Here is a 10,849-nt window from a genome sequence, read left to right as displayed (position 1 = left end):
CGGGCTCAGCTGCCTTGACCCAGTTGCGGTACATTAAAGTCCAATAGCTAGGATCGTAACGTCGACTAGAAACTCTACTTGTCCTTCTTTCCCTCCTTATCCTCGTCCTCTTTTTTCTCGTCGATCGCATCTGGGGGAGCCTCGCCGCTGAACCCGAACTCGTTCACGCGGGTCTTGTCCACCCTGTAGATCCTCCGCTGGTACAGGAAGATGAGGAAAACAATGTCGTCTCTGAACACCGACAGCCTGTGCATGGTTGGCATCTTGATCACGAACGCGAAAAGGTCGTCGATTATGGTGTTGAGGAACTTGTAGGTCATCTGCCTCCAGGGCAGGTGTGCCACGGACTTGAGCTTGTAGTTGATGTATAACTGAGGACACATAGTGATGAAACCGAACAGGTACACGGCTCCCACGAGCGTGTTCAAAACGAACGAGTACCATCCCCGGTGTTCGTTGTAAATCACGCTGTAAATCGCGTAGCACCCCACCAGAGGGTAGAGGGCGTAAGAGAGGTACCGCATGGCAACCTCGTCGTGCCTCGCGGTGTCGCTCTTGGTGTACCCAAACTTGTCCTTGATCTGCAGAAAGGGAAAGGCGGGCTTGATCGACACGTCCATCGCTTTGGTAATCTTCCACCCCTCAATGATCAGACCCAGGCCGCTGCTAAGGAGGACCATCCAGCTCGTCTCGTTGTCCAGCAGGTACAGGAAGATTACCAGCTGGCATCCCGCGTTGAATATGATCGTCCGGGCGCTCAGACCCTCCATGCTCTTGTTATGCCGCCAGAAGCCGATGTCGTTCTTGAACGCCAGCATGTCGAAAACTGTGTGAAACACGCTCACGACGGTGGTCACCGCCAGCAAAATCGGGTTACCCTCGAGGAATATGCGCTTGAGCTCGTCCCCGTCGCCCTCGCCCTGCGTCCCCATCGCGCGCTGATGCTCGAACGTCCGCTCCATCTGCTCGTACAGCTGCCACCTGAACAGACTCAGCGGCGCCACGGTAAGAGTCAAGTTTGCCGCAGCCACCGACGCGTTGAGCGGCACGTGGTGGTCCCTCAGGAGCCAAAACTCGTTCACGTACACGGTCGGCCAGTACTGCAGGGTGTCCGGATGGAATCTCATGGAGTCCCTCATGTGCACCGGCACCCCGCGCGGGTACGGATAGGTGTTAAAGTCCTCCACGGTGCTGATCGTCACGTTGGGTTTCCAGTACGGCGTCCATCCCTCGTCTGCCCCGCCCGCGCCCTCCTCATCGTCGTCTTCCGCCGCCGCACCCGCCGTCGAAGGATCCGCCGTCGCTTCGTCCTCGGTGCTCGCCCCGTGCCCGAGCAGGTTCTTGGTCGCCTTACGTTTGCGCCTGGGCCTGTATGTGATCAGAGGCGTCGACACAGACACTACCGATCGTTCGTCGTAGGATTCGTCGGAAGGATCGTGGGGTGATCCGGTCTTCGCGAGGAAAACGTGCAGGTGCGGGGTGGAGTTCGTGGACCACACGTCGCCGTCCTCGGGAAGCGGGAAGACGAGGGAGTACTCTCGAGCGCCGGCGTCGGGTGAGACCCCGGCGGATCCATCGGCGGAGGCGCCGTTGCCGCAGAGCGGAATCTCGGAATCGTGCGCCACGAGCTTGGACGGATCGCCGAACGCGTCGAAGACGGGGGCGTAGGTCACGTACGCGTACATGTCCATGGACTCGCCGCGTTCCCACATCGGGGTGGCGACGCGCTGGATCGCTGGGTCCCCGCTCGACCCGGCCATCTGCCCGGGCTTCCCTCCCTTGTCCCCGCCGAGCATGCCGGTGACGAGGGTGGAAACGAGATAGTACATCATCAGCTGGCGCCCGAAGTACATGAGCCTGTCGCCCATCGTGGGCTGACCCTGGCCCTGCTCGCCGCCCCGCGCGGGTGGTGCGACGTCCGCCATGGAGGCACGGTCGCGAGTACGGATCAAAGATCTCGCCCTCGGACTTTGGACGCCCGGTGGTTCTGGGGGTAACGCGACGCGGCGCAAGGAGGAGATCGACGAAACGGTGGACCATCGCCTGAGAAAATTGCGTCAAAAAATAGAAAGTGGGCGGCGGCGCGACGGGCGGCGGTCAGTTGAGACCATGGCGACCCGCATCGGCCACCTGCTGCATCGCGCCCCGGGCGCGTCGACTCCGGTCCCTGACGACGACGACGACGGCGCCAATCCGCGCGGGGCGACCGACGCGGACGCGGCCCCGTCCACGCCTCCCCACGGCGCCGGCCGCACCGTCCAACTCGGCGACCTCGTAGTTGTGTACGAGGGATTCAACCGGCAGAAGGCCGTCACCGTCACCGAGAAGGGATGCTACCAGAACAGGTACGGCAACTTCCACCACAGGGAGTGGGTGGGTAAGCCGTACGGGAGTAAAGTGTACGGCAAGGGCGACGCCGGGTTCGTCTGGCTGCTCGCGCCCACCCCCGAGCTGTGGACCAAGGTGCTGCCCCATCGCACGCAGATCCTCTACCTCCCCGACATCTCGTTAGTGTGCCACGCGTTGGAGCTCAAACCCGGGTCGGTGGTCCTCGAATCCGGCACCGGGTCCGGTTCTCTGACGCACTCGCTCATCCGAGCGGTCGCCCCGACCGGTCACGTGTACACCTTCGAGTTCAACCGCGTCCGCGCGGAGGCGGCGAGCGCGGAGATCGTGGACCACGGCCTCGCCGACTTTTGCACGGTGACGCACCGAGACATCGAGGCGAATGGATTCCCTGGCGAGCTGGAGGATCGATGCGACGCCGCGTTCCTCGACCTCCCGGGGCCGTGGAAGTGCATCCCTTCCGTCGCCAAGTGCCTGCGCCCCGACGGCGTCGTGTGCTCCTTCTCGCCGTGCATCGAGCAGGTCCAGCGGTGCTGCGAGGCGCTGGAAGCCAACGGGTTCGGCGACTGCCAAACCGTCGAGCTCCTCGGGAGGGAGTACGACGTCGAGGCGAGGGAGTTGCAGAGGGACCTCGCGCTGGCGCAGCCCAAGCTGTCGTCGAGGTGGAAGCGCGAGGCGAAGGAAAAGGCGCGGCGAAAGCGCAAGCACGTGGACGGCGGTGACGGGGATGGCGACGGGGACGGGGGCGGCGATGTGCAACTCGAGCCCAAACCGGTTGTGGTGGCGCACCCGAGGCAGGAGGCGCAGCACCACACGGGGTACCTGACGTTCGCCAGGTTGTCGCCGCTCGTGACGGGGGAGATGATCGACGCGGCGAGAGCGGCGGGGGGCGGTGGGACGAGGCGGCGGGGGGGCGGGGGATACGACGAGGACGAGCTGTCGGAGTGAAAAAGTTAAAAGTTGTGATGGAAGAGTGCGCGAATCGCCAACCTACAGCAGTACAGCCAACTTGAAGGTCGACCGAGTGAGAGACGATAATTTCCCGAACCCTCAGATCGTCGCCGCGCGCGCTCGGCCGGGGTCTCGCATCCGCCCCGGGGTTTTTCCGGGTAACGATCGAAGCGCGGAGAACGCCGCGAGAGAGGGACGGTCGCGATGGATAACCCGAACGTGGAGTTCACGAGGGACGTCGCCGGCGCGCTCAAGGAACGCGCCGAGGCGCAGTCCATGATGGCCAAGCACGCGAGCGCGCAGAGGGAGGCCATGCAGGAGGCTTGCCTCGGTGCCCTGCGCAAGGCCTTGCCGGGTGCCTCCGCGGAGACGTGCCTGATGGCGTTGGAGACCGCGAACTGGGACGTGGACCGCGCGCACGCGCAGGTCAAGGCGTTCATGGGCGCGGCGGCGACCGTCGCGGGCGGCGGTGGATCCGGAAAGGGACGATCGTCGAGAAAGTCCAAGCGAAGGCGAAGGGACGACTCCGGCTCGGACTCGGACTCGAGCTCGGCTTCCTCGTCGTCCTCCTCCTCATCCTCGCGCAAGAAGAGCAAGAAGAGCAGGAAGAGCAAGAAGAGCAGGAAGGAGAAGAAGGGCAAGAAGGAGAAGAAGGGCAAGAAGGGCAAGAGGGATGCCAAAAAGCACGGAAAGGAGGCGACCGAGCCGGAGTTTGGCGCCAGGGGGTTCATCAAGGAGACCGACAAGTACGACAAGGAGGGCGAGTTCCGAGCGTGGCTCGGCGAGGTCAAGAAGCTCGACGTGGAGTCCCTGCAAAAATGGGAGGAGAAGGAGCTGTTCAAGGAGTATGCCGAGGACTACAACACCGCCACGCTGCCGCACGAAAAATTTTACCATCTGGAAAAGTGGTCGCGCGAGGAAGCCGCTCGGCAGGCTCGGGAGGACCCGACCGCCGCCGCCGCGACCGCCGCCGCCGAGCGGGAGAGTTTCAACGACGAGGAGGAGCGCAAGCGGGAGATTCAGTTGGAGCGGGAACGAAGGGACGCGGAGTACAAGCGAGAGACGTACCTGCGCATGAAGAGCGATTCGGGCGATTTGGAAAACTTGCGCGAGCAGGAGCGGCTGAAGGAGCTGAGGAAGAATGCGTACAACATGGGGGACATGGAGACGGTGGCGAGGGTGAACAAGATACTGGCGCCGGACGAGCCGACCTGACGCGGGGAGGTGACTCATAGAACGTTCATCGGAAACCTCGCTTTGCGCGTCTCCACTTCCTCTCCCTCTCCATGTCATCATCAGAGCTGCGGGAAAAGCGCGTACAGCTCGCCTCCGCGAGATCCGCCGGCGAATCGAGAGATTTCCCGGTTCAACAGACTGGAAGCACCCAGCCAATCAGCGATCGCCAGAAAACCATCTCAAGCCAAAAAAACTGGCCGTCCGTGTCAGCACCCGCGCGGTTCGAACACGAAGCGCGCACAGCCGCGGCCCCGCCGGCGCACAATAGCGCTCACCCGCGCGCGGCAAACGCACGTTTCGAAGATGAGCACAATCGCATCGATGACCGCGCTCCGCGCGCGCGCCCCGATCGCCGCGCGTACGGCGCGCGGCGTCGTCACCGCCCCCTCCACCATCAGGGCACCCGACGCGTCCAGCGGTCAGATCACGCGGCGATCGCGCGTCGTCGCGAGCGCGGGAAGCGGCGAGAAGCTCGGCACCGACAAGACGTACAACTGCGTGGTCACCGAAGACGGCGTGATCGTCGCGAAGGACATCCCGTCCGGCGTCTACGAGGTGTCCGCGTGGTGGGCGGGAGCCACGTCCGGGGACGAGGACGAGCAACCCCTCGCGCCCCGATGCGACTCTGAGCGCCAGCGAGGGTGCGAGGTGCGGTGCGAGATGACCGCGGAGGGCGAGCTCGTGTGCGAGGGGCTCAGCAGCGGGATGTACCGGGTCATCAACGCCAGCGAGTACGACGCCGAGTGCGAAGTCAAGGACGGATCCTTCGAGTGCAAGACTTCGTTCGACGAGGAGCCGCTGCGACTGGACACCGACGACTTCAAGGCGGTGGAGACTGAGGAGGAACACGGGTTCAGGATGGGCGGATGACGACGGGACCGTTCGTCGTCGGGTCGCGCGTGGAAAAAGAGTAGGTATTGACGAGAGAGTTGGGCCGGTTCGAGGCGACTGCCAAAGGGGCGGCGGCGTCATCTTCATTGTTTTTTTGGACTATCTTTGTGGTACAAAGAGACGGAATCGATCGTCAAGCATCCGCGGTGGCCGGGGACTCGAGCCGCCACGCGTGCCGCTCCCACACGTCCCCGGGGAGCATCTCCCGGACCGCCATCACCGTCTGCACCGCCGCGTTCCTCGTTTCCGCGTCGCAACAACCGTTCGTTCGTTCCCCCGTCGCGAGCTCCGCGAGCGTCGTCGCGATCCTCGCCGCCGCGGCTCGTTGTTTTTCGTCCCCGTCGCCGATCGCCGCCGGAAGCGTCGCCGGAAGCCAACGAACGACCGCATCGAGACGCGCGATGCGCCCCCCCCAACCCGCCGCCGCGACCGCGTCCCCGCACCACGCGCGGCACAGGACCGCGAGCGTGCGCAGCCCGTCGGGAAGCGAAGACGCCTCCTCGAGCCATCGAACCCGAAGCCATCGAGGCGGCCGCGCGAGCGCCTTCCCCGTCGCGACGAGGTGCGTCGCGACGAGGAGCGCGCCGGCGTCGTCGCTCGCGCCCCCTCCGTCTGCCCGGCTGCCCGTAAAAAACGTTAAAAGCGGCGGTACGTCCCCGCGAGGAATCGAACCCGCAACCGCGAGACGCGTCCGGAGCGACTTCGCCGCAAAGGGATGCGCGGCTTCGTCGGCGGCGCGAATAGCCGCTCGAGCCGCCGACCTCGCGTGCTTCGATACCACCGTCAGCGCGTCCACCGCCAAGTCCAGCTCGGGCCCGCCCGGTCGCCGGATCGCGGCGCACAGCGCGACGCACGCGGCGACGACGTCGTCCTCGGTCCAAGGCCCGCGGGGAAGGCGCGAAGCCGCCGACGCGAGACCCGCCCACGCCGCCCTGATCGTGTCAACCTCCGTCGAATCCGTCGAATTGTCGTCATCCACCGTGGGACTATCAACTCCGTCCCCGCCGCACCCTCGGTGCGTGACCGGGGTGCGTGCTCTCGCGCCGACGCGCTCGACGACGACGGCGACGGAGTTAATACAGCGACGCAGCGCGACGGCTGCAGCGGCGCGGGGCAGCGCGGCGACGCACTCGCCGAGCGCCGCGAGCACCCGCGGCGGCGGCGGCGACGCCAGGCGCCGTGTCCGTCCGCCGTCGCCGTCGAATGCAACCTCGCGCACCCCAAACTCGTCGAAAGCCCCTTTTTCTTCGGTGTGTGCGAACGGGTTTGCCCCTTCCTCGTCCGAACCCAGGAGGCTTTCGAGCAGACCGCCGCCGACGGCGGGTCCCGGGTGCGCCACGGCGAGCGCCACGCACGCGTCCACCAGTGCGGGGTTTTGGTCGCCCCCGCGCCGACTCAACCTGCGCAGCGCCCCGGGCCAATCCCCCGCGGGAAGCCGGTCCAGCGAACGCAGAACAACGAGCGCGCGCGTCGCCGCGTCGTCCGTGACGTCCGGGGAGAGCGCCGCGGCGGCGAGCGCGCCGAGGGCGCCGCCGTTAGTACCGGTATTACGCGTTGACGCCGACGCCGGGGCCGCCGCCGGGGCTGCCTCGCCGCCGCCGGTCGGGACTTTTCGCGTCTTTGTGTGCTCCGCGTGGCCTCCGATCGTCGACGCTCCCCACGCGTTAACTCGCGCCGCGCACGCCCCCGCCGCCGCCGCCAATCCCCACGCCGCCGCCTCCCTCGCGCGTGTCCCCGCGATCGTACCCGCCGCTGTGACCGTGCCCTCCGCGGAGGCGACCGCCTCGAGGGCGCGAATCGCGCGCTTGGCGAGCGCCGCGCCTTCCTCGCCGCCCCAGACGAGCGACGCCGAAAGGGTCGCGGACCCGGCATCCTTCTCCCGACCGCCGTCGGCGCCGGAGAGCCCGCGGTTGGCGACGACGCGGTCCACCGAGGGAAGTATCCAGTCGCCGCCGACGCACGCGGCGAGGCCGAGCGACGCCGCGGCTTGCGCCGTCTCCGAGAAGAGTCGCAAACTCGGCGTCGTCGTCGAGGACGAGCCGCTATTACCGCCGCCGAGCAAAACCGCGGTTAACGCGTCCACGACGGCGTTCGCCAGCGGCCTCTCGACCGAGCACCCCGCGGCGAGGGCGACGCCGAGCAGAGACCCGCAGCTCGCGAGCGCGTTGGTCCGAATCGACTCCGCCATCGTCGATTGAACATTTTTGGTTTCTTCGCGCGAAGGCGTCGACGTCGACGAGGCGAGCTCCGCCGTCAGACGCAGAGCGTTGACGACGTGGCGATCGACGGGCGCGTTCGAAGCGAGCGCGAACGCCGCCGCCGTCGGAAGCGCCGCGACGGCGCCCGCGACCTCGGCGGCGGAGCATCCCGCGGCATCCCGTGACTCGTCCCCGCCCGCGCTCGACTCGATCCACCTCGCGAGGACGTCCTCGAGGCGTCGCAGGTGACCGACGACGTGTCCGAAACCGCCGCCGGCGCAGTCCGCGCCGGCCGCGGCGAACGCCTCGCCGTGCGTCAACCCCACGCGGAACACCGCCTCTCCCTCGAAATCGTCGTTATTATCGTCCACCTGGCTCCGATAGCGTTGATCCGACGACGCCTCCGAGGAGCCTAACGCATCCCCCGCGGCGTTAGTTAGAACGTCCCGGTACTGCGCGAGCGTTTCCGTCCTCCACGCCCCGGCTCCCGGTCCGTGCGTCTCCACATCCCTGCCAACGCCCCGCAGGAACAAACCCAGCGCCTCCGCCGCCGCCCCCGCGACGCGACCGCTCCAGTTCGGTCCTTTTTGGCGCCCGCCGGAACACGCTCCGGATAAATATTCCGCGCATTTTCTCCTACGAGATCGGTCCGCGGCGTGGCATCGACTCGACGCGGCGGCGTACGCCATGAACGCGCCGCGCTCCGCGCCGTCCATCGCCCCGCGCGTCAGCGCGTCGCGAATCGCGTCCGTCGCGGACTCGGCGATCCCCCCGGTTGGTTCGAACCCGTCTCCGGCGTCGTCGCCGCCCGGGTTTGAAAAAGAATGGCCACCTTCAAAAAAGTCGGCGTGTAGCACGGCGAGTGACGAAAGCGCCATCGCCGCGTTGCTCCTCGCGTCGGGCGTCGACGCGTCGTCCCGCAGCGTCTCCGTGCAGACCCGCGCGACGGACGCGACCGCCTCCTCCGCGGCGATGGCGGCCGATTCCGCGACGTTCGCGAGCGCCGCCGACTCGGCTCGGAGCCAACGTCGGACGTACCTCGACCACGACTTGACCGCCGTCGCGGCGTGCCACCAGTGCGCGCGGGGCGGCTCCCGAAGCACGCTCGCCGCGGTGACGAAGGCGCGCCGGTGCGTCTCGGCGACGTCGCGGAGCTCCGCGTTGACCTCCATCGCGCGACGGCCGGGTTTACGGCGACGCTCGTCGCCAGCCGCGTCGTCGTCGTTGAGATCGTTGAGATCGTCGGAGCGGCGCGGCGGGGGTCGAAAGAGGAGGAGGTGCGCGCGAGGCCCCGCGGGGCCGCACCGGTTCCCGACGTCCCCCGCGGTCCCCTTGGCGGCGCCGTCCAGCCTTGGCATGGTCCGCAGCCGCCTGGGCGCGGTGTTGAGCAGCCTGTGCAGCAGCGGGTCCGCGGACGCCGCGACTCGGCCCGCGTCCCTTTGAGCGCGACGGTCCTTTTCGTCGCCTTTTCCCTGTGCGCGATCGCGCACGGACCCGTGCAAGCCCCCCCAACCTCCGGGCGCGAGCGTCGATCGAGCCGCCCGGTTTCGTTCCAGCCTCGCCACGCGTTCGACCACCGCGGACGCGGCGCGGACCGCACCGGACGTCGTCGGAGCGGGATCCGTGAGATACGCGTTCGCCAGTTCGTCCGCGGGAACGGGCGGTGACTCACCGGGCGGTGACTCACCGGGCGGTGACGCGTCGCCGTCGCCGTCGGTCGTCGCCGGGGGAGCACAAACGAGCACCTCGGGGTCGAACCGGGCCAACGCTTCGTACGCCGCCTCCCTCGTCCCGTCGTCGTTTGAACCGCCGGGTGCCCAAACCGCGCACTCCCACGCGGCGCCGGCGACCGCCGCCGCAGCCGCCGGTCGCGCCGCCGCGTCCAACCACCCGGCGCCCAACAGCCTCGCCCACTCTCGCCTGACGCCCCCGTCTTTCGGCGGCGGCCCGCCGTTACCCTCGTCCTTACCCGCTGCCGCCGCCACCACGACCTTGAAGGCGGCGTAAAAGTCCAGGACGTCCGCGTCGCACATCGTTCGCACCGTCTCGAGCGCGAGCGCCCGCGCGACGGGCGGCGCTTTCCGCGGGTCGAGAAACGAACGCAACGGGCCGACGAGGTCGCACGCGCCCCTCGGATCTTTTCTCGCGCACGTTAAAAGCGCGGCGGCGGCGCCGACGAGCACGGCGGGTTCCCGAGAGGAAGACGCGTGATCCAACGCGGCGCGGAGCCTCGGGAAGGCGCCCTTGTGGTGGCACCAGAGGTCCGCGAGGAGGACGAGCGCCAATGCGTGAGCTTTGGGGTCCGGCGTTTTCGCGGCGGCGGAGAACCCGAGTTTCAGCGCGTCGTCGCCGCCTTTGGAACCGCCTTTGGAACTCGTCGGCGCCTCGTGCCCGGCGTCCATCTCGAAGGGCGTCACGAGCGGGGAGAGCGCGCGAAGCGCGACGGGCGCGCCGAGGGGATGCGCCGCGCCCGCGGTGGCCGCCCGGAGGGACGCCAGCACCGCCCGAGCCTTCGCGCGCGCGTCGTCGTCGGCGTCAACCGCGGCGGACCCCTTTGTCTCTGTTTTGGCGAAATTCGACGCGGATTTGACGGCGAGGAGCAGCGGCGGGAGAGTCGCCGGCGCGCGGCTCGGGACCGCCGCCATCCGCTCGCCGAGCGACGCCGCCGCCGCCTCCCGAACTCGCGCGCTCGGGTGCGACGCGAGCGCCAGCGGGAGCAGCGGCGGAGCGTGGCTCACGTCCCGGGCGAACTCGTCGGACAATTCATCGTCGGACAAATCGTCCCGGTATTTTTGGCGCCGGCGGCGCTTGGCGTCCGCGATGGCGGCCGCGAGATCATCCGCGGTGTCCGCCGCGAGCGTCGCGAGCGTCCGAGCGTCCGCGTTCGCGTCCCCCGCGCGCCAGTCGGGGGTGAGCGCGTCGACCAGCGCCGAGTCCATCGACGGATAATACGAAATCGACCCCCAAACGTCCCCGTCCCGATCGTCCGACCCGTCCGACCCGTCCGACCCGTCCGACCCGTCCGACCCGTCCACGCGCGAACGACGACCGGCGTTGAAACCAACCGAGGGCGTCGCGAGTAAAGCGGCGAGCGCGCCGCCCCGATCCCTCGCGAGCGCCATCGCGCCGCTCACCGTCGCGCCAGCCACCGCCCGAGCGCACGTCCCGGCGCCGACGGGGGCGCCGAACAAACCATCGGACGAAGCGAACACATCGGACGACGCGAA

General features: G+C 67.8%; 4 protein-coding genes across 4 annotated transcripts; 3 read left to right on the top strand and 1 right to left on the bottom strand.

Moving 5' to 3' along the window:
- Positions 1–74: 74 nt before the first annotated feature.
- MICPUN_98344 (predicted protein) lies at positions 75–1,127 on the bottom strand (the record flags this gene model as incomplete). Its single annotated transcript, XM_002505991.1, has 1 exon — positions 75–1,127. The coding sequence occupies one exon, from the start codon at positions 1,125–1,127 to the stop codon at positions 75–77; it is 1,053 nt and encodes a 350-aa protein (XP_002506037.1).
- A 982-nt stretch (positions 1,128–2,109) lies between these two features.
- Positions 2,110–3,294, top strand: MICPUN_88116 (predicted protein; the record flags this gene model as incomplete). The annotated part of the gene is made up of 1 exon (XM_002506202.1): positions 2,110–3,294. The coding sequence occupies one exon, from the start codon at positions 2,110–2,112 to the stop codon at positions 3,292–3,294; it is 1,185 nt and encodes a 394-aa protein (XP_002506248.1).
- A 207-nt stretch (positions 3,295–3,501) lies between these two features.
- MICPUN_64224 (predicted protein) lies at positions 3,502–4,512 on the top strand (the record flags this gene model as incomplete). Its single annotated transcript, XM_002506201.1, has 1 exon — positions 3,502–4,512. One exon carries the CDS (start codon positions 3,502–3,504, stop codon positions 4,510–4,512), a length of 1,011 nt encoding a protein of 336 aa, XP_002506247.1.
- A 293-nt stretch (positions 4,513–4,805) lies between these two features.
- Positions 4,806–5,555, top strand: MICPUN_109507 (predicted protein). The gene has a single exon (XM_002506200.1). It carries the CDS (start codon positions 4,855–4,857, stop codon positions 5,401–5,403), a length of 549 nt encoding a protein of 182 aa, XP_002506246.1. The 5' UTR covers positions 4,806–4,854; the 3' UTR covers positions 5,404–5,555.
- Positions 5,556–10,849: the final 5,294 nt, after the last annotated feature.

Source organism: Micromonas commoda, chromosome 14 (genome assembly GCF_000090985.2).
Source record: "Micromonas commoda chromosome 14, complete sequence".
In the NCBI taxonomy this organism is placed as follows: Eukaryota; Viridiplantae; Chlorophyta; class Mamiellophyceae; order Mamiellales; family Mamiellaceae; genus Micromonas; species Micromonas commoda.
Note: the sequence above shows the minus strand (reverse complement) of the source record. Positions and strands in the feature narration are given on the sequence as shown.

What these genes read in the sequence shown, in the direction of transcription:
- MICPUN_109507 (XM_002506200.1), top strand. Translation starts at nt 4,855, where the DNA reads ATGACCGCGCTCCGCGCGCGCGCCCCGATCGCCGCGCGTACGGCGCGC.